General features: G+C 45.9%; 1 protein-coding gene across 1 annotated transcript in view; it reads left to right on the forward strand.

Annotated features, from left to right (window-relative positions):
- The window catches only part of WDFY4 (WDFY family member 4), a 340,582-nt gene that overhangs the window by 317,503 nt on the left and 2,905 nt on the right, over positions 1 to 20,174 (forward strand). The window contains 6 exon segments of the mRNA XM_066348526.1: positions 7,384 to 7,531; positions 8,587 to 8,750; positions 8,995 to 9,153; positions 13,333 to 13,512; positions 15,871 to 16,053; positions 18,006 to 18,090. Of these exon segments, the coding sequence (XP_066204623.1) occupies positions 7,384 to 7,531; positions 8,587 to 8,750; positions 8,995 to 9,153; positions 13,333 to 13,512; positions 15,871 to 16,053; positions 18,006 to 18,090 (919 nt within the window).

Below are 20,174 nucleotides of genomic sequence, written 5' to 3' on the forward strand. Positions count from 1 at the left end.
TGATAAAGGAGCCAAAATATGTGGTTTTATTTCTGGGCTCTCTATTCTGTTCCATTGGTCTGAGTGTCTATTTTTCTGCCAATACCATGCTGTTTTGATTATCGTGGCTCTGTAGTATAATTTGAAGTCAAGTATTATAATGCTTACAGCTTCATTTTTTTTCCTTAAAAATACTATGGCTATTCAGGGTTTTTTATGGTTCCATATAAATCTGATGATTTTTTGTTCCATTTCTTTAAAAAATGACATTGGAATTTTGATTGTAATTGCATTAAATTTGTATATTGCTTTGGGTAATATGGTCATTTTAACTATATTTTTCCTATCCAAGAACAAAGGATATTTTTTCATTTCATTGTGTCTTTTTCAATTTCCTTTAACAATGCTTTGTAGTTTTCAGTATATAGGTCCTTTTCTTTCTTTGTTATGTTTATCCCTAGGTATTTTTTGTTGTTGTTGCAACCGTAAAAGGAATTTTTTTTAGTTCATTTTCTGAAGTTTTATTGTTGGCATATAAGAAAGCAGTTGACTTCTGTATGTTAATTTTGTATCCTGTGACCTTACCGTATTGGTTTATTGTTTCTAATAGTCTTTCTGTGGAGTCTTTGGGGTTTTCTATATACAGGATCATATCATCTGCAAAAGTGAAACCTTTACTTCTTCTTTCCCAATATAAAAATGCCTTTTATTTCTTTCTCTTGTCTGATTGCTCTGGCTAGAACTTCCAGCACTATGTTGAATAGGAGTGGAGAGAGTGGTCAGCCTTGTCTTGTTGCTGATGTTAGAGAAAATGTTTTCAGATTTTTGCCATTTAATATGATGTTAACTGATGCTTTGTCATAAATGGCCTTTATTATGTTGAGATATTTTCTTTCTATACCCATTTTGTTGAGTGTTCTAAACATAAAATGATGTATTTTATCGAATGCCTTTTCTGCATCTATTGATAAGATCATATGGTTTTTGTTCTTTGTTTTGTTGATATGGTGTATTACAGTAATTGTTTTACATATGTTGAACCATCCTTGTGGTTCTGGGATAATCCCACTTGATCATGGTAAATTACTTTTTTAATGTGGTGTTGTATTAGGTTTGCTAGTATTTTGTTTAGTATTTTAGCATCTGTATTCATTAGAGATATTGGTCTGTAGTTTTCTTTTTTTGTTTTGTCCTTGCCAGGTTTTGGTATGAGGGTTATGTTGGCCTCATAAAATGTGTTTGGAAGTATTGCTTCTTCTTAAATTTTTTGGAAGACTGAGTAAGATAGGAACCAAATCTTCTTTGAATGTTTGATAGAATTCACTAGTATAGCCATCTGGCCCTGGACTTTTATTTTTGGGGAGGTTTTTGATAGTTGTTTCTATTTTCTCCCTGCTTATGGGTCTGTTTAGGCTTTCTACTTCTTCATGATTCAGTCTAGAAAAATTATGTTGTTGGAATCTAACTATTTCTTCTAGATTGTTGAATTTGGTGGCATATAGTTTTTCATAGTATTCTACAATAATTCTTTATATATCTATGATATCTGTGGTAATTTCTCCTCTTACATTTTGGATTTTGCTTATACGAGTCCTTTCTTTTTTCCTTAGTGAGTTTTGCCAAGGGTTTGTCAATTTTGTTAATCTTTTCAAAGAACCACTTCTTGTTTTATTGATTCTTTCTATAGTTTTTCTGTTCTCTATTTCATTTATTTCTGCTCTAGTTTTTATTATTTCCTTTCTTCTGCTGGTTTTGGGTTGCCTTTGTTCTTCTTTTTCTAGTTCTTTAAGATGTGATGTTAAATTGTTTACTTGGGCTCTCTCTTGTTTGTTCATATAAGCCTGTAGTGATATGAACTTCCCTCTTATTACTGCTTTTGCTGCATCCCAGAGATTCTGCTATGTCGTATTGTCATTTTCATTTGTCTGTATGTATCTTTTGATTTTTGCTTTTACTTCTTCTTTGACCCAGTCGTATTTTAGAAGTATGCTGTCTAATTTCCACATTTTTGTGGGTTTGTTTACTTCTTTTTTGAAGTTGAATTCTAGTTTCAAAGCTTTATGGTCAGAGAATATGCTTGATATAATTTCAATCTTTCTGAATTTGTTATTGTTAGTTTTGTGTTCTTGAGAATGTACCATATACATTGGAGAAAAATGTATACTCTGACGTTTTGGGATGAAATGTCCTGTAGATATCTATCATATCCAATTGTTCTGGTGTTTCGTTTATGGCCAATATTTCTTTATTGATTTTCTCTTTGGATGCATGATCTGGAGACGTCAGTGGGGTACTGAGGTCTCCAAGTATGATTGTATTTTTGTTGGTTTTTATTTTTAGATCAGTTAGTGGATGTCTTATATACTTTGGTGCTCCTTGGTTGGGTGCATATATATTGAGAGGTGTTATGTCTTCTTGATTCAATGTCCCTTTTATCATTATGAAATGACCATCTTTGTCTTTGATTACCTTTGTTGTCTTGTAGTCAGCATTACTAGATATGAGTATGGCTACACCTGCTTTTCTTTGGATATTATTTGCTTGGAGAATCATTTTCGAGCCTTTCACTTTGAGTCTGTTTTTATCCTTATAGCTTAGATGTGTTTCTTAAAGGCAGTATACAGTTGGATTTTTTTTTTTTTTTTTGGATTTTCTTTTTTGATCCAGTCTGCTACTCTGTGTCTTTTTATTGTTGAGTTCAGTCCATTTACATTTAATGTAATTATTGACACTTGAGGGTTTCCTATTGCCATTTTATATAATACTTTCTAATAGCTGTGTTTCTTGTTTGGTTCTTCTCTTTTGTTTTTCTGTCATTTGTTTTTGTTTGGTTGTATTCTGTACTTCTTTCCTTTGTTTCTTTTTTTTAAGCCATGTGTCTCAGTAGTGGTATTTTCAGGGGTGGTTACCATTAAGAAATTAAAAGAATATCATATTCATTGTAGTCCATTATCTCATGAGTGGTTCTGTACTCCATCCTCCTTTGTTACTGCTAATTTTTGTCTTCTCCCCTTTTTTGTTTTTGTTATCAGAAATTATTCTTGTTTTTATTGTAATCTTGTTGGAGCTTTTACTTGTGATTTTGGTTTTTTTTGTTCTTTGTATCTGGTCAGATAACAGTATTTCTTGAAGTGGGAGTTTTCTGATGATAAATTCCCTCATCTTCTCTATATCTGTGAATGTTTTTATTTCCCCTTTACATTTGAATGAAAACTTTGATGGATATAATATTCTTGGCTGGAAGTTCCTCTCTTTCAGTACTTTAAATATTAAGATCCACTTTCTCTTTGCTTGCAGAGTTTCTGCTGAGAAATCTGATGATAACCTAATGGGATTTCCTTTATATGTTGTATTCCTCTTTTCCCTGGCTGCCTAGAGGATTTTTTTCTTTGTCATTGATTTGTGGTAATTTCATTACGATGTGTCTTGGAGTAGGTCTGTTTGGGTTAAGGTAACTTGGTGTTCTGTTTGCTTCTTAGATTCGAGGATCTAATTTTTTCCATAGGCTTGGTAAATTTGCATCAATTATTTGTTTGAATATATTCTCCATTTATTTTTCTCTCTCTTCTCTTTATAATATACCCATTATTCTTATATTGCTCTTTCTGATGGAGTCAGACAATTCTTGTAGGGTTTTGTTATTTTTTTTTTTAATTTGTGAGTCTCTCTTCTTCTCTCTGTAGTATTTCTAGATGCCTGTCTTCTATGTCACTAATTCTCTCTTCTATCTGGACTTTTCTATTAGCTAAGCTTGTCACCTAATTTTTCAGTTCATGTATTGAGTTTTTCATCTCTGTTTGGTTTCTTTTTATGGTTTCAATTTTCTTGATGAAGTATTCTTTTTGTTCATTAAATTGTTTTTTGAGCTCACTAAATTGCCTTTTAGAGATTTCATGTATTTTACTGAGTATTTTTAGGACTTCAATTTTGAATTCCTTGTCATTTAACTCCAAGGTTTCCATGTAATTGAAATTATTTTCTAGAGATTTTTCATCATGTATCTGAGCTATGTCTCTGTCTTTTGTATCCATAATATTCTATTTCTTTTTTTAATGGTATTTGAGAGTGGTATTGTTAATAACAATAATATGTGATAATTAAGAAAGTAAAATAAAAGTTGAAAAAATACAGTGAAAAAATGAAAATTCTATAATAATTGGAACACAAAGTACAGAGAACAAGGAGTAGGAACTGAGGAGAGATGACAAAATAGAGAAAAAATGAAGTCAAAAACAAGTAAAATGCCACAAAGAAAAATATGAGTCCAAAATATAATAATTTTATGATAAATGACAATTGGATGAGAGCAAAAAAAGGAAAAAAGAAGAAAAAAGACAAAGGAGAAGAAACAAGAAGGTAGAATAAAGAGAAAGAAAGAACAATAAACAAAATACAAAACAAAGAGAAAGAAAAGGAAAAAAAACAGAAGTAAAGATTTCTGAAATTAAAGCCTCACAAAAAAACAAGAATGAAAAATGTAACAACTATGGATAATATAGTTCAAATGGAAAATAATAAAAAAAGAAAAAAGAAAAAGGAAAGAAGTAAAACTGACAAAAACTGTTAAAATGTAATTTTTTTCTGGTTTTGAGAGGTGGCTTCTTCCTTTTTTTTTTTTTTTTTTTTTTTTTTTTTTTGGCAAGTGATGCTGTACTACGAGTTTTGCCTCTGTGGGGCTCTTGGGCAGAAGTCTGCTGATGTGTCGCTGTGGCAGTGACGTAGGCTGAGCCTCAGTTTTGTTGGCAGGCGGGGCTTGTTAGAGCTTTGCAATTATCTGGCTCTTGTAATGGGAGTCTCATTTTTCCAGGTGCCTTTCTGCATGTCCCTCCCTCTGGAGCTAGCAGCCTGGGGACTTAGCTGTGGGGTCTACCTCAACTACTGTCCTCGCAGCAAGGGAGGACAGTATGCACAGCCAGGTCCTCCCTCCAGTGCTGCCCAAAGCACAGTTCTGGGAAGGCAGTAGGAACTAGAGCTGCCAGCACAAGCAGGCAAGTTGGGGCACAGACTAGGGGCCAAGTTCCTTTCTATTACACACATGCAAAATTCTATGGGCTGGCAGGCATATCGGGCATGCCTCAGCACCCCGTAGTTTTAATCTCCACAGGCTTTACCCACTTGCACTGCTTGGTAGCCTGCGACAGGTCATGTGTGTGTCCAGTGCCCATAACTCCAGCAATGCACACAGATGGTTGCAGTCACTGTTCAGTTCAGGCACCCAGTGTGGGCATTCTCAGGCCAAGGTTCTTGGCCCATGTGCATGCCCAGTGCTGGGGATCATGGAGCCGGGAGTGCCCAAAGACACTGGTGCTCATGCAAGTGCCTAGCGTTGATAATCTCAGGCTAAGCCTCTGGTCCCTGCACACACCCCGTGCTAAAGATCATGGAGCCAGGAGTGCCCAAAGATGCTGGTGCTCAGGCAGGTGCCCAATGTTGTTAATCTTAGGCAAGGCCCCTCGGCCCACATGTGCACCCTCTCACTCCCCATGCTGGTAATTCTAGGTGGAGCCACTAGTGCATTGCTTGTGATTGTGGAGATGGGAATGTACAAAGATACTAGTTCCGGCCCATGCGGGCACCCTGTGCTAATAATTTTATGTGGATTCCACCACCCATGTGCACGCCCAGTGTCTGCGATCTCAGGCAGAGCCAGTGTGTTCTTTCCTTTGTTTGGGTACCCACCCTAACTCAGCTCCATCCCCACTAATTCAGTCTCTCCTCTTCACCTGGCTCCAGACAAAAGTGCCCCTACCTCAGATCAGTGCAGAAAGTGAAATGCCCTGTCCTCCATCTTATATATTCAGCCACCTTTTCACCCAATCATACCTTTGTCTGGTGTGTGTAAATTTTGGGTGCTCCTAAGGTTTTTTTCTCTGTGTTTAGTTGTTGAATTTGTTGAAATTTCAAGGGGAGAGATTGGGAGTATCTCTCACGCCGCCATTTCTCTGACCTCTTTTTTTTTTATTCAGTGAGAGGCAGGGAGTCAGAGACAGACTCCCACATGCACCCCGAACTGGAATCCATCCAGCAAGCCCACTAGGGGGCAATGCTCTGCCTATCTGGGGCATCACTCTGTTGATCAGCAACCGAGCTCTTCTTAGAGCCTGAGGCAGAGGCCAAGGAACCTTCCTCAGTACCCAAAGCCAACTCGCTCCAATCAAGCCATGGCTGTGGAAGGAGAAGAAAGAGAGAGAAAGAGATAAGGAGAGAAGGAGGGGTGGAGAAGCAAACAAGCACTTCTCCTATGTGTCCTGACCGGGAATCAAACCTGGGATATTCACATGCCAGGCTGACACTCTACCACTGAGACAACCAGCTAGGGCCTAAAAATTATTTCTGAATAATTGCCAGAATCAGAATTCTTCATGTGGTCCCAGCCTGAAGATAAAATTTAAAATGGTTCAAAACCATGCACTCCTTCACAGGGGCTGTGTCTGCTAAAGCTGTGACCTGGGTCCAGTGCTGGGTCAGTCTGCTGTGTGACAAGCAGTGTTCTTTAATCCAGTGCTCATTTAAAAATCATCATTGTGATTTCTGTTTCTGTTGCTCACCCACCCAGCTTTACTGGGTAGTTCAGTGTCTGATGGGGGACTATAACTGAGCTAAGGCTGCTTGGGGATCCCCAGCTGCCTACGGAGCCCTGCCTCTGCTGGTGTGCCCTGCTAGGCCAGCACCCACTTCAGCCCTCCACTGTGACACCCAGGAGCATGCCCGCTGCCGAAGATAGCAGCCTGGGAGCTCAGTCGGAGGGTGGGAGGTGGAGGCTAGAGCAACCTCAGGGGCACCCTCTGGCCCAGCAGTACAACTCTGAGCTTCCTGCTTTGCCTGGTTATGCACAAAGTTTGGTATTAGGGACATTTTGACAATAGCAACCTAAAAAAAGTAGAAATAATAAAGGCCACTCATGAGGTTCACCTGTGCTCTTTGAAACACTTGAATAGATGCTTTTAAGGAATGGCATGTTGATATCCAGCTGGATGTGCCTGCAGAGAGTGAGGAAGGAAAAGGGAAAACCCAAGAACCAGCTCAAACAAATAAAGAGAGACATGTGATCTGGGCTGGGGTGAAGGCCATTCTGACACCATGATCTGAAAGACAGTTCTTGGGTCATCCTTCTCCCAAGCAATTTGGTAAAAAAGACACATCTGGCCTCCAGGAGAGTCACACCTGCCATTCCTGCACTGTGACCTTGGTAAAGTAGCTGCTTCTCTCTGAGCCCTAAGCCCCTTATCAACATCCAACAGTTTAACCAGATGGATCTGTTGATGCTGATTATACTTATCTAGGTGAGGAACAAGCCCAGCCCGGGCACTGCTCAAAGCAGAGGTGCAGCTGCAACTTGCATGCAGTTGGGGCCATCTGCCCCTAACCATCTGTGTGGTGTGTGTCTGTCCCATGTCTCTCCAGCTCTTTACTAAACCCCACCCAGCCAGGATCACTGCGGGGAAGCCTTCATCTGGAAAGGACATCTCCGCATCTTTAAGCGTGCCCAGCAACCCCCAGCCCTTTTTCTACAACCTGCAGTCACTGCGGCCCTCCCAGGTCACAGTCAAAGGTGAGTAGTTGGCCTGGCTTAGCCGGGTTCCTTGTTCCAGGGTTGTCCCTTGAATGACTGGTGTTCCTCTGGAACTTTAGAGGCCCAGACTCTGGTGGAGGCGTGGGGTCTGACTATATCTAGTCATAGGACTCTGGGAGGCCTCTGCTGAGAGGGTGCCCAGGATGAACTCCATCAGATCCTGACTTCTGCAGATTCACCTGTGTGTCTGAGACACACACCTCTCTCTCTTTCCTGTACACACATATACACACATACACCCACACTCTTTGTTTTTCTTTCTCTTTCTCTTTCAAAAACACATACACCCTTCCTCACCTTCAAAGCTGCACGGGGAAGTCCCGGGTTTCCCAAGGGAAGGTTGCAGCCTCCTGTCCTTGGTACCTGCCATCACTGTTGCTTCTGAGAATCCAGGTGACCTGTAGCCAGTGAACAGAGCACTTGCCCTGGGGCAGATGGTCTGGGTGTGAATTCCAGTCCTGTCACTTCCTAGAAAAGCTATGTGTGTGTGAGGTCTGATGTCTCTGCCACCCTGGAGCATGCACTGATTTTGAGAAATCCTACTGCATGGAACATTCTGGTCCCGAAGAGTATAAGGTCGGGATAGTTGTACTTTTTTCTTTGAAGTCCAAGAACAGTGTCCTTGGCACATCCAACCCTGCTAGATAGGGTGTCTGGGAGGGGATGGAGACCCCCAAGGCTCGTATGGTTTTGTGCCATCTGCCCCAAAAGCCTTGACATCCTCTTCCCCTGCTATCCTCCTTTAAGAGACACTGAAGACCTGCATGGCCACGCCTGCATGTCAGGGGAGAAACTGGAGGCCGTGGGGCTGGCTCGGGGCCATGGCACTGGTTGAGGGTCAGGGTCTAACATTGCTGTAGGGTGCGGCCTGGGAGGTGCCTTGGCCGGCGGTCCCTGCCTGGCCGGGTGCTTTGCTGGGTCCAGGTTGCCTGTCTCTGGTTCCTCCTAGGGCCCAGCTGAAGGAGGCATTGTTCTTTGACATATGAGCATCACCATACTAACTGGGGGGGCAGACATGTACCTTTTCTCACTAGGCTCAGAGTCCCCCAAGGGCGCCATCGGCCACATCGTGCCCACCGAGAAGACCGTCCTGGCCGTGGAGAAGAACAAGGTGCTGCTGCCTCCCCTCTGGAGCAGGACCTTCAGCTGGGGCTTCGACGACTTCAGCTGCTGCCTGGGGAGCTATGGCTCGGACAAGGTTAGTGGGCCTGAGGAGCAGGGCAGTAACATGCCTCAGCCTCCTTCTGGATGGGACAGAGTTGGTCAGGGGATGGGCGAGCCTAAAGTAGGCACAGTCACTGTGGCCCACGTCCTCCATGTGGCTGTGTCCCTAGCCCAGGAGTGAGAGGGTCATACAAGGGCCTAATGCGCCAGGCTTCCAATGACATTCTAAGGGGCCAAGCTTGTAAATTAAGAGTGTGTATCCCACTTGTCTTCCACAGATCCTGATGACGTTCGAGAACCTGGCCACCTGGGGCCGATGTCTGTGCGCTGTGTGCCCGTCCCCCACGACAATCATCACCTCTGGGACCAGCACCGTGGTGTGCATATGGGAGCTCAGTGTGGTCAAAGGCCAACCAAGAGGCCTGCATCTGAAGCAGGTAGTGCCCAGGCAGGGGTGGTGGCTCAGGCAGGGTCAATACACAGGGCAGGTACAGTGCCCTAGCATGCCCCAACTTCCTGACCTCAGGAACAGAGAACACAATGAGGGGCTGAGGGTGGCACACCACTCTGTTACTGAGGGCACCATTACGCGCCCACGGGTCTATCGGGCAAGTGCACAGGGCAGATGTCTCCACACCTCCGTGAGAGGCCCACTGACACATCAGGGTCAATACAGTTGGTTTCCTTGAGCTAGAGAACGTGTTTGGCACATTTGCCATGGGCACTTTTGTGTAGATAGCTTTGTTTTACCCTCTCAATAGCCCATAAAATAGAGACCATTATCAATCACCCCTGCATTACTGGCAGGGGAAAACATAGGAGCAAGGAAATGATATGATTCATCCAAGATCAAAGAGCCAGGAAATGAAAGATAGGAGGGGTTGTGGCAGGAGGTAGGCAAGGTAGCCCGGGGGCAGATGGGGGGGCAGACTGGGGGCAGACGGGGGTCAGATGGGGGGCAGATGGGGGCAGACTGGGGGCAGACGGGGGGGGCAGACAGGGGGCAGACAGGGGGCAGACTGGGGGCAGAGGGCTTATTCTGGTCCCTGCCCCCCCCCCCCACTGCTCATAGTGAGAGCAGAGGGCTACACACTGTGTCCTGAAGGCTCCACACATTAATCTGGTTCTTGTGAAGCAGGTGTTATTATTCCACTTTCAGAACAGAGGCTCAGAAAGGTCAAGTTTGCATTTTAATCTAGGTGTGTCTAACTCTGAGCCCCATGCTTTCTCCCCATGCACTCTTGAACCTGCCTAAGGATACCACGAAGGGACACATCAAACTCTAAAAAGCAATTCTTTTTAACATCTCTTTTGTAGTTAGTTGTATAGCCCTAAAGTAACAAAAAAACAAAATGAATCATACCAAACTGACCATTGACCAGATTTCCTAAACACAATGTTTCACTGGAACTGACACTGGGTCTCTGGGGGGGTTTGCGGGACACCCCAGCACATGTGCGGTGCACAGTGGGCACTCAGGACCCACGAGGGGAAGAAACAAGTCCGTTGGCACTGATGGAGCTGGTTAGCCCTGTAGGGGTGGTAACATCTGCTGAGAGGCAGTGAGGCAGGTCCCACGTGCGTTGCCTTCCCTAGACTATCAGAGGAGTCCTCCCAAGCCAGCCTCACAGCTCCTGCCTTGTTATGTTGTCATGTTACACTCTTTCATCAATGGTGGTGTCAGAGGCCTGGTTTTATTCCAGACCTACATGAAGAGACTGTGCATTACTGTAGCATATCCCGTCTCCAGGCGTCACTCTGGGGATGGCAGGAGATACAGCCTGACTCCAAACTCAGCCTTGGACGGCCAGGAAAACAGCCCTTCCACCGCTGCCCCCCACTCCTGTTCAGTAGGGAAGATGCACTATAAAAGCCCCAGTATTAACAGCATAAAAATGTAATTTATCATGCTCTTCTAAATCAAGAGAAAAAGGTAGGGAGGATCCTGCATGCTCTTATCTCCTAGGCAAAGTCAAACCCATTGTCATTTACCTACAGAGGCTGACATGGCCTTGAGGATCCCAGACCACCAGCTGCTGAGCCATGGGGCTCTATTCCCAGCTTATAAAAGGGAAGACATCATCAGAAAATAGCTTCATAGTTTTTGAAAATGTTTTTATTTTAAAAGATATTGCTCCATTAAAGACAAACTTTAAATTCACTTCAAACTAGAAGAACAATCTTCTCATGACTAGGCAGTGGCACAGTGGATAGAGAGTCAGCCTGGCATACTGAGGCCCCAGGTTCAAAACCCCGAGGTCTCCTGCTTGAGCACGGGCTCACCAGCTTGAGCGCAGGGTCGCTGGCTTGAGCGTGGGATCATAGACATGACCCCATGGTCGCTGGCTTGAGCCCAAAGGTCTCCGGCTTGAGCCCAAGGTTGCTGGTTTGAGCAAGGGGTCACTCACTTTGCTGCAGCCCTCCCCCAACCCCGGTCAAGGCACATGTGAGAAAGCAATGAATGAACAACTAAAGTGCTAAAGTGCCACGGCTATGAGTTGATGCTTCTCATCTATCTCTCTCACTTCCTGTCTGTCTTTCTCTTTCTCTTTTAAAAAAAAAAAAAGTAGACCAGTTCTCTATAATCCCTATAAAAGGTTTCTTGCTGCACACTACGACCCCAGACACGGGCATCTGTACCATTCTGAGATAAGTTTACTCCATTGGCACCCAGGCTATCAAATCATTTCTGCATTTCCACAGTCTCTTTAATTTATATTTCATTTTATTTCCATAAAATTACATTTCAATTGTTTTATGTCAACACAGCGCAGTTCCATAAACCATTTCTTCTAAAACTAAACAATTGCATTGTTTCCAAGCTTTAACGATTTTGAACAGTGCACGCAGCACAGAGCATCCTATGTAGACTGCTGTTTGCTTCTGATTGTTTCCTTAAATTTTAAGGAGTAGAATGATGGAGCAGTGACACAATACTTTCTATAATGATCCTATAGCTTTACAGTGCTGCCAACACTTAATTAGGAGGACTCACCCTGCCATACCGTATTCAGCATGAAGAATTATTTTCAGATTTTTATTTGACTTAATTTTTGCTACTTCAGTTAGGTATAACATGACACAAGTGAAGTTATTGTAACTGACCATGTAAAGAGGCATTATTCTGAGGAACAATGGAACTGATTGAGGACACATTAAACTGCTGTCCCCCTTCTCTGCTTTGCCAGGTCTTTCCGGACAAGGTAGTGCAGGCTGCCTCCTGGCGCTTTAGTTTAGCAGCAAGCCCTGCGCAGGTGGGAGGTGCCTGTGCGCAGGCTCCTCCTCTGGCTCTCCAGCGCTCCCTGCAGAGAGTACACAGGTGCTGAGGCTCAGGGCTTCCCTTTCTGACTCCCCAGCACTTACTTCTGGGCCCCCTGGTCTTTCCCTTTGGAGTCACCGTGTCTTCTGTGGTCTGAACTTGGCCATCAGCCTCAGCTCATTCTGGGAAGACAACCAGAAAGTTCCTTTTACATCCTCTGCTTTCCCCTATTCATTTAGACAGTTTCCGTTTTCCCCAGATGACCCAAATCTTCTGTGGGTCATGCCCAGAACCTCCCCAGTATCATCTGGTTGGTGCCACACTAGGTTCCCCTGAGGTGAAATGGAAATAGGAGGCTAAACTTTGAATTGCCATGACCAGGCCAACTGACAGCTTTGACCCAAACGAGTGAGCAGTAGTCTGTTCTGAAGATGGAGGCTTACCATTAGGTAAGCCAGGGTGACCCGATGTCAGATGGCCACCCCTGCACTTCTCTCTCTGAGTCCAGAGGGCAGCTGGCACATGTACCCAGAAGCTCTCAGATCATGCTGACCGGGAGCCTCTGGACTGTCGAGATGACAGCCACACCACTGCCAGCAGCAGTTCCCAGCCGCTTGGAATGAATCTCTAGGGAACAAGCCCTCTGGCTGGACCGGGACACAACCATCCATGAGTGAGGCCAGACCCTGCACAGGCCAACCTGAAGGGGCTAAGACAGAGGCCCCGAGTCCCCCGCTGCCACATGGCCAGACTGGCTATGAACCTGGATCTCTCGCACTTAAAAAATCACCTCCTTTTAATGATGACCCAACCTCCCTTTCTTTCCAGATCAACTTCCAGGGTTGCAGGTGCTCCCGAGGTCCGTTTGTGTGATGCCCAAACTTGAGTGTGAATGATGATTCCCTGGGGGGAGCTGTGAGAAACTAAGTTGTGGGTTCTACCCCAGAGTTTCTAAGTCAGGAGGTCCAGGATAGGGTCCAACAATCCACATTTCTGACAAGTTCTCAGTTGACATTTATGCTGCTGGTTGAAACTCAACACATTGTAAATCAGCACCCTTGCTGAGTTGCTTCAGGATGAGAGGCAAATATCGGAGGTACAGAGAATGATGGTGTCCGCTGGGCCCACTGGTTCTCCCCAAGTGGGCCTTAGCCTGGAGACGGATGGAACTAAGAGGGCAGCCAGGGACACGTGTGTCTGCACGCACATGTACACACTCAGACTTTGGAGTCGCTGAACCACTCCAAATATGTGTCCTCCTCTGTGGCCCCACAGTAAAAGGAAGGGTGGAGTATCTCAACAAGTAGCTGGATGGCTGACCCTTCTCATAACTCGTGATTCTGTCTCTTGTCCTCAGGCCTTATACGGACACACACAGCCTGTCACGTGCCTGGCAGCATCAGTCACCTTCAGCCTCCTGGTGAGTGGCTCCCAAGACTGCACCTGCATCCTGTGGGACCTGGACCACCTCACCCACATAGCCCGCCTGCCTGCCCACCAGGAGGGCATATCCGCCATGGCCATCAGTGACATCTCGGTGAGGTCCCTCTCTCTCTCTCTCTCAATGTCTGTGTCTTTGACATGTCTGTGAGCCTGGCTGGTTGCATGGTAGGTGGCGACCCTAGAAAAAATCCAGGGGCAGAAAGATGCTGACCACCCCAGAATGTTTAGAGGGCCCCAAATGTTTGGAGCACTCTCCACACAGGCAAAGTGGAACCATTAGCATGTGCAGCATCTGGGTCTAGATTTTATGGGTTGTTTGTTTGTTTGTTTGTTTTTTCATTTTTTTTTTCTGAAGCTGGAAACAGGGAGAGACAGTCAGACAGACTCCCACATGCGCCCGACCGGGATCCACCCGGCACGCCCACCAGGGGGCGATGCTCTGCCCATCCTGGGCGTCGCCATGTTGCGACCAGAGCCACTCTAGCGCCTGAGGCAGAGGCCACAGAGCCATCCCCAGTGCCCGGGCCATCTTTGCTCCAATGGAGCCTTGGCTGCGGGAGGGGAAGAGAGAGACAGAGAGGAAAGCGCGGCGGAGGGGTGGAGAAGCAAATGGGCACTTCTCCTGTGTGCCCTGGCCGGGAATCAAACCCGGGTCCTCCGCACGCTAGGCCGACGCTCTACTGCTGAGCCAACCGGCCAGGGCCTAGATTTTATGTTTTGCCTCCTTATTTTCCTCCCTTGGGGCAGTGGGAAGTTTCTGTTCTGGCATGGGCCCCAGGGAGTTGGGGCACAAAGTTGGTTTTGGTGAGGGATCTGTTTGGCTTAACTAATTCAGCTTGTTGACAGCAAATCAGTGTTGAGTCAGCAGGTGCCTCTGGTTTCTGTGGCAGGAAGTGCTTCAGCCTATCTCTCCATGCTGGCTACCAAAGACAAGCCTGTCAGGAACTTGAGTGTGTGTGTGTGCACATGTGCGTGTGTACATGTATGACAGATTTAGAGAAATATATCTATACATTTCAGTGTGGAATTTCTCCCAAGCTAGAACAGCTCTCATAGGGCATGGAGTTCCCTGAGAATGCAGAATCTCTACGTGTACTCATAGAGGACCTCAGGATCCCAGGGCACATATACAGTAGGAAAGGGGAATAGGAAAGGAAGGGAAATGATGGAAGAGCTTCCTAGTGCCAACTTTGGCTGAACATGGTGCTCCAGGTTGGATTAAATAAAAAATGAATGTTACCTTGGCAGATGAAGGATGGATAGATGAATGGATAAATGGAGGATGGATGAATAGATAGCTGGATGGATAGAAGGATGGGTGGATGGGTGGATGGATGGGAAGATTGAGAGATGCATGGGTAGATGGATGGTAGATGCCTAGATGGATACATCAATATGTGGCTGGCTAGATATTGGATGAACTAGTGGGTGGAAGATGATGGATGGATGGATAGATGGATGGATGGATGGATGGATGGATGGATGGATGGATGGATGGATGATGAATGGATGCATAGATAGATGAATTAATGGATGGATGGATGGAAGGATGGAAAATAGGAGATGAATAGATGAATAGATGTAATGGAAAGGCACCAAGCCCTGATCTGGGAGAACATAAAACACATAATGAATGATGTCCCCAGTCATCAGAAGACTTATATCAGGACAACTTATTGAACTCAGCTTGTCCAAGAGCCAACTTAGTTTACCCTATGGCCCCAGTGCTCGATGCTGGGCAGACATGTTCCCTGGCCTCAGGTAGAGACATGATGGAGCCCAGCCCAGGTAGCCTATGGAGGACATAGAGCTCCCTATAACCTTCCCGTGGTCAATGCAAGGCTCAAAGGCATGGCTCTGTGAGTCCCTGTGACAGTGACCAATACTTCACTGGACATGAAAATAGACAAGGACTTGAGGAGCAAACATTCTGGATATAAACATTTCAGCAGCTGCAATGGGGGGATTTTTTCTCAGAAATTCCCTCCAGAGGAATATTGTTCAATTTTATGAACCACATGCATCATTTGAACCTTTGTACTCTGCTCTCTACCAGATAATATCCAAAACTTCTTGGGGATAGGGCTGGCAAACCATGTGTAGATCTTGTGTCCAGAGCCAGGTGTGGACAGACAGCCTATGTCATGCCAGTCAGTATTCTGCTAGGGAGAGATTTGTGAGAGGAGTCCAAAGGGTGAGCCAGTAAGCTTGTGCAAGGGAAGCAGTGTCCACACATATGACTACAGTAGTTAAAAAGCTGGGAACTTATAATTGTAGGAAAGCAGAATAGACCTCTGAGTCAGCTTTTAAGAAGTGGCTGTCTTAGGAGGTCTTGGAGCACCTTGGTCAGTCTTCAGAAGTCCGTAAATTGAGGATCCTTGGGGGTATAAACCAAGTGACTAATGGGCAGGCAGTGACCCAGCGGGGAGTGAAGCCAGAACTCTCTGTGCAGGGTACCATCGTCTCCTGTGCTGGAGCTCATTTGTCTCTGTGGAATGTCAACGGACAACCCCTGGCTAGCATCACCATGGCCTGGGGCCCAAAAGGAGCCATAACTTGCTGCTGCCTAGTGGAGGGGCCAGCATGGGACGGAAGCCATATCATCATCACTGGAAGCCAAGATGGAATAGTCCGGGTAGGTGTGTCGTGGGCAGAAGGAGGGCATGGTACCAGAAATGTGTTCATCTTTACTCTGCTCACTTCTTCCAAGTGAATCTCCAGGCTGCATTTAAGACCATTCTAGACCAGGTCTATAAAACAAATGAGGGCAAAGACAAGGCTCTTTCCAGGCCAAAAGTAAATAAATTTTAAAAAATTATACACATAGACACACATATGTATACATACATACATACATACATACATGTATATAATATATGAACATACACTCATATAATGAAATAAACAGTTATCATAAGGTCTGAAAGTTGAATGGTCAAATGCATATGAACATAGCCCAGTCCTAAAAAGACATATTTGGATTATCTATTAATCCAATCATCCACTTGTCCATCCATCCACTAATTCATCTACTCATCCACCTACCTATTTATCTCTTCATCCATCCATCCATCCATCCATCCATCCATCCATCCATCCATCCACATAACATTCATTGAACTACAGATCTGTGCCAATCACTTTATACAAGCTGTAGGGCACACAGAGAGTAATGATAAACAGGTCATTGTCCTCAAGATACTCGTATTCTAGAAGAGAACACAAGTAGAAAATACATGTATGTGTTTCATGCCATGATTAGGATAATTACAAAGTGCATGGACCCTCTGAGGAGGGCCATGGAGAAGGAGAGTATCAGGAACCCAGAAGAGAAGGGAAGAGAAACGTTGAGGTGGAAAGACTAGGATGGGGAGAACCAAATGCAGGTGACTCTTCCAAGACTGACAGCAGAGCAAAGGAATGAGTAAAGATAGAAACATTTAAGAGGCTTACTCAAGAAACACAACTGCATTCAACAGTTTATGAAAGGAAGCCATCATGAGTACAGCAAGGTATTCAAGAAAATGACCATCAAGTTCCTCAAACATTTAGGAAAGCTTGCTGTGTGCCAGCAGCCTCCACATCAAAGTCTCAGAATAATCATGGAGATGATGTTACAGAAGCAGAATGGATAAGATGTTGGATATTCCAAGAGGCAAATGGACTTATTTCCAACAGAGAGACAGAAGAGAAGGTAGCCTTCAACTGATTTCTGAGGATAAGGAGAAGAGTATGGAAGAGGTCATGCAGGCCGGGGGGGGGGGGGCAGCAGGAGAAATAAGGCTGAGGAATGTCCCCTGGAAAGTCCCCAAACAGGACCCCACCTGAGGGCTGAGGGGCACAGGGTCTCTGCAGAGAGCAGGCTGTCCTGAGCTGGCTGAAATGTGAGGAGGCAACAAAGATCTGGGCTTGGTGGGGCATGGTCCACACTAAGGGCCAGTCAGAGGAGGCTGGCTGGCTGAGCACTGGGTGCATTTCTTCCATGGGCCCACTCACCCATCCAGCTTAGTCCCTGAGCTCCTGGCACGGCCCAGTGCTGTGCTGGACTGGTGTGGGGCTCACAGAAGCATGTCAGCATTTACATGGAGGCTGGTCTTTGTCCTTCAGTGACAGAAAGTTCAGACTCAACAAGTGAGAAATCAGCCTGAGGGCACTGGTCACATTGGGTCAGCCTTTAGACAAAGGGCCAGACCCATGAGGGGAAGGCCCAGCTTCTGAGTGGTAAAGGAGGCCTCCTGGGTGGTGGCAGAGGGACAAGACGGCATTAGCTAAGTAAAATAACAATGAACTGGCTTCTGTGCCTGTCCGTGCAGGTCTGCAGGGGAAGGGTTGAGGATGGCACACTATGAACCCAGGGGTGGGGAATGAGCACATCCAAGCTGCAAATGTGCTTGGCTAAATCTTTGCCCAGGGAAGCTAGAGCCTAAGTAACCCTTTTCCTGAGAACACATTAACATCAGAGGTGAAAAGGCACCTGGTCCTCACCCCTTCCCTGAGGGTCCCCCAGGTATTAAGGGATGAGATGGACCCTGAGCCTACAGACAGGATCATTTCCTCAGCCCATGGTGTTGTCTCTTTCTTGGACAGATTTGGAAGACTGAGGACGTGAAGATGTCTGTTCTTAGGCAGGTAGCACCAGAGGAGCCCTCAGCTCAGCCTACAAGCCCAAGAGGTAAGTGTCCTCCCAGGGGGGCATGTGAGGCACCTCTGCCTTGTTTAGCCCTCCCTCTTCTCACCCTTCCTCAGCCCATAGGCTACAGCTTCACCCAGGCCTGCAGAGCCCAGGGAAGGCTTTGAGTCTCTCGGGATGTTGCCGGGGGCTGGGAAGACAGGAGCAGTTTACAGCAGGACGTGGGCGACACGTGAAGCAGCATGGGGAAGCCCTGTTGAGTCCGACCTCATCCTGCAGGGACTCCAGAGCTCTGGGGCACTGCTTGGATATGTGAACTGTGGTGATGGGGGCTGTCAGGGCCTCCTGAGCATCAGGAGAGGGACACGCCTTGCAGAGCCTGATTTGAGCCTCTCCATCTGCCTGGATGACTCTTCAACATTAAACTCACCAGCCCAGGGCCTGGCCACTTGCCTAGAGAGCCAGACTGCAGAAAGGAGCAGGGAGGCCTCACCATATCCAGAGAGAGAGGAAGTGGTTCCATGAGCCCCACCCTGCCCTTCTTAATCCTGGTTCAACCCACCCAGCTCCCTGTGCCAAACTCCTCAAATTGGCCCAGATAGTCATCTGCATCAGCTTTACCCAGGAGGTTCATTAGACTAGAATCCAAGTCCCGGTCTCAGCCCAACTCCTGAGGTTCATTAGACTAGAATCCAAGTCCCGGTCTCAGCCCAACTCCTGAGGTTCATTAGACTAGAATCCAAGTCCCGGTCTCAGCCCAACTCCTGAGGTTCATTAGACTAGAATCCAAGTCCTGGTCTCAGCCCAACTCCTGTGAAAAGATTGGGGTTGTTAGAATGTCCATGTCCATCAAGTCCAAAAGTGACTCTTGGTATATAGCAAAGTAAGATAACTGCTGTTCTGGAGCAGAGCCTCTGGGTTGTGGCAGAAGGGAACTGAAGGAAGAAAATCTGTCCTATCTCCTGCCATCATGCCCCCTGGCACAGCTGCCACCACAGCCCTCCTTCCAGAGCCCTGGGAGAGAGAGCTGACCAGGAACAGTGCCACTCTGCACACCTTCTATGCATGATCTCATTTCTCACTGCAACCCCATGAGGGAGATGCTGCTATGACAGCCATATGAGAGACAAGGAAACCAAGGCACAGAGATGGTCAGTAAGTTGCCCCAATTACCTGGAAGCATATGTATACTATCATTCAGTTGCACCACCAGAGTAGGTATGACCACTGCCGGGATAACCTCAATTCCAGATAATGCCATGTAGCCATCTTCCCCCCTACCACCACCAGACCTTCTCCTCTGGGACAAGCAGAGGCACAGACCTCACCATTAAAGCTACCCCTCCTTCTTTCCTCACCTCAGTGGCCCCACCACTGCCTCCTCAAATGCAGTCTACTTAGCTCTGTCTTCATCAAAGATTGGGACCTAGAACAGTGGCATCTTTCTTGGTGCCCATGATTGAAGGAGACATCCTACCACAGAGTGAGAATTCTCCTGTCACTATGAGCCCTGCTGGTTTGCTCTGCATCCCTATCTCATAATCAACAATGGGAGAGAATTGTACAGATAGCTGAGGGCGGCCTTCTAAAAAGAGTAGCCATTTTCAGTTCATTTATTTCTAAAGTATACTCCTCACCTCCTTGATTCATTTAGTCATGGATTCATCATGGAGTCTTTCTTCACACAAGCTCATAGACATGCTCAGCTCCAACTAGGTCTCAGGGTGTACATAGGAACCCTTTCCCCTCAATATAATGCCATCTAGGAGCTGTCATCAACAACCTGGGATGACCCAGAACAGGGACCTCAGAAGGATCTAGAACCTCATTCAGTTCACTAGTCCTTGTATCTCCAAGGTCCTTTAGGACCAGCAGGAATCAGCCTATCTCAGTGAAAGAAGAAAGATGGAACTCTAAGCTCTCCTTTGGAGAACAGGGGCCAGACACCCTCCCCATTCCTACCTATTTGGAAGTGATATATAAGGCAGGGTTCTTATTCTCCACTGCTTATGGAGCAGTTCTGTGGTATACCTGGATGAGACTACACCACTTCAGAGCTCAGCTACCATTTTCTGAAGCTAGTAGAGTCCAATAAGCCAAAGGCACGAGCCCAGCAGATGGTTGAT

The sequence above is a fragment of the Saccopteryx leptura genome, chromosome 9 (genome assembly GCF_036850995.1).
Source record: "Saccopteryx leptura isolate mSacLep1 chromosome 9, mSacLep1_pri_phased_curated, whole genome shotgun sequence".
Lineage (NCBI taxonomy): Eukaryota > Metazoa > Chordata > Mammalia > Chiroptera > Emballonuridae > Saccopteryx > Saccopteryx leptura.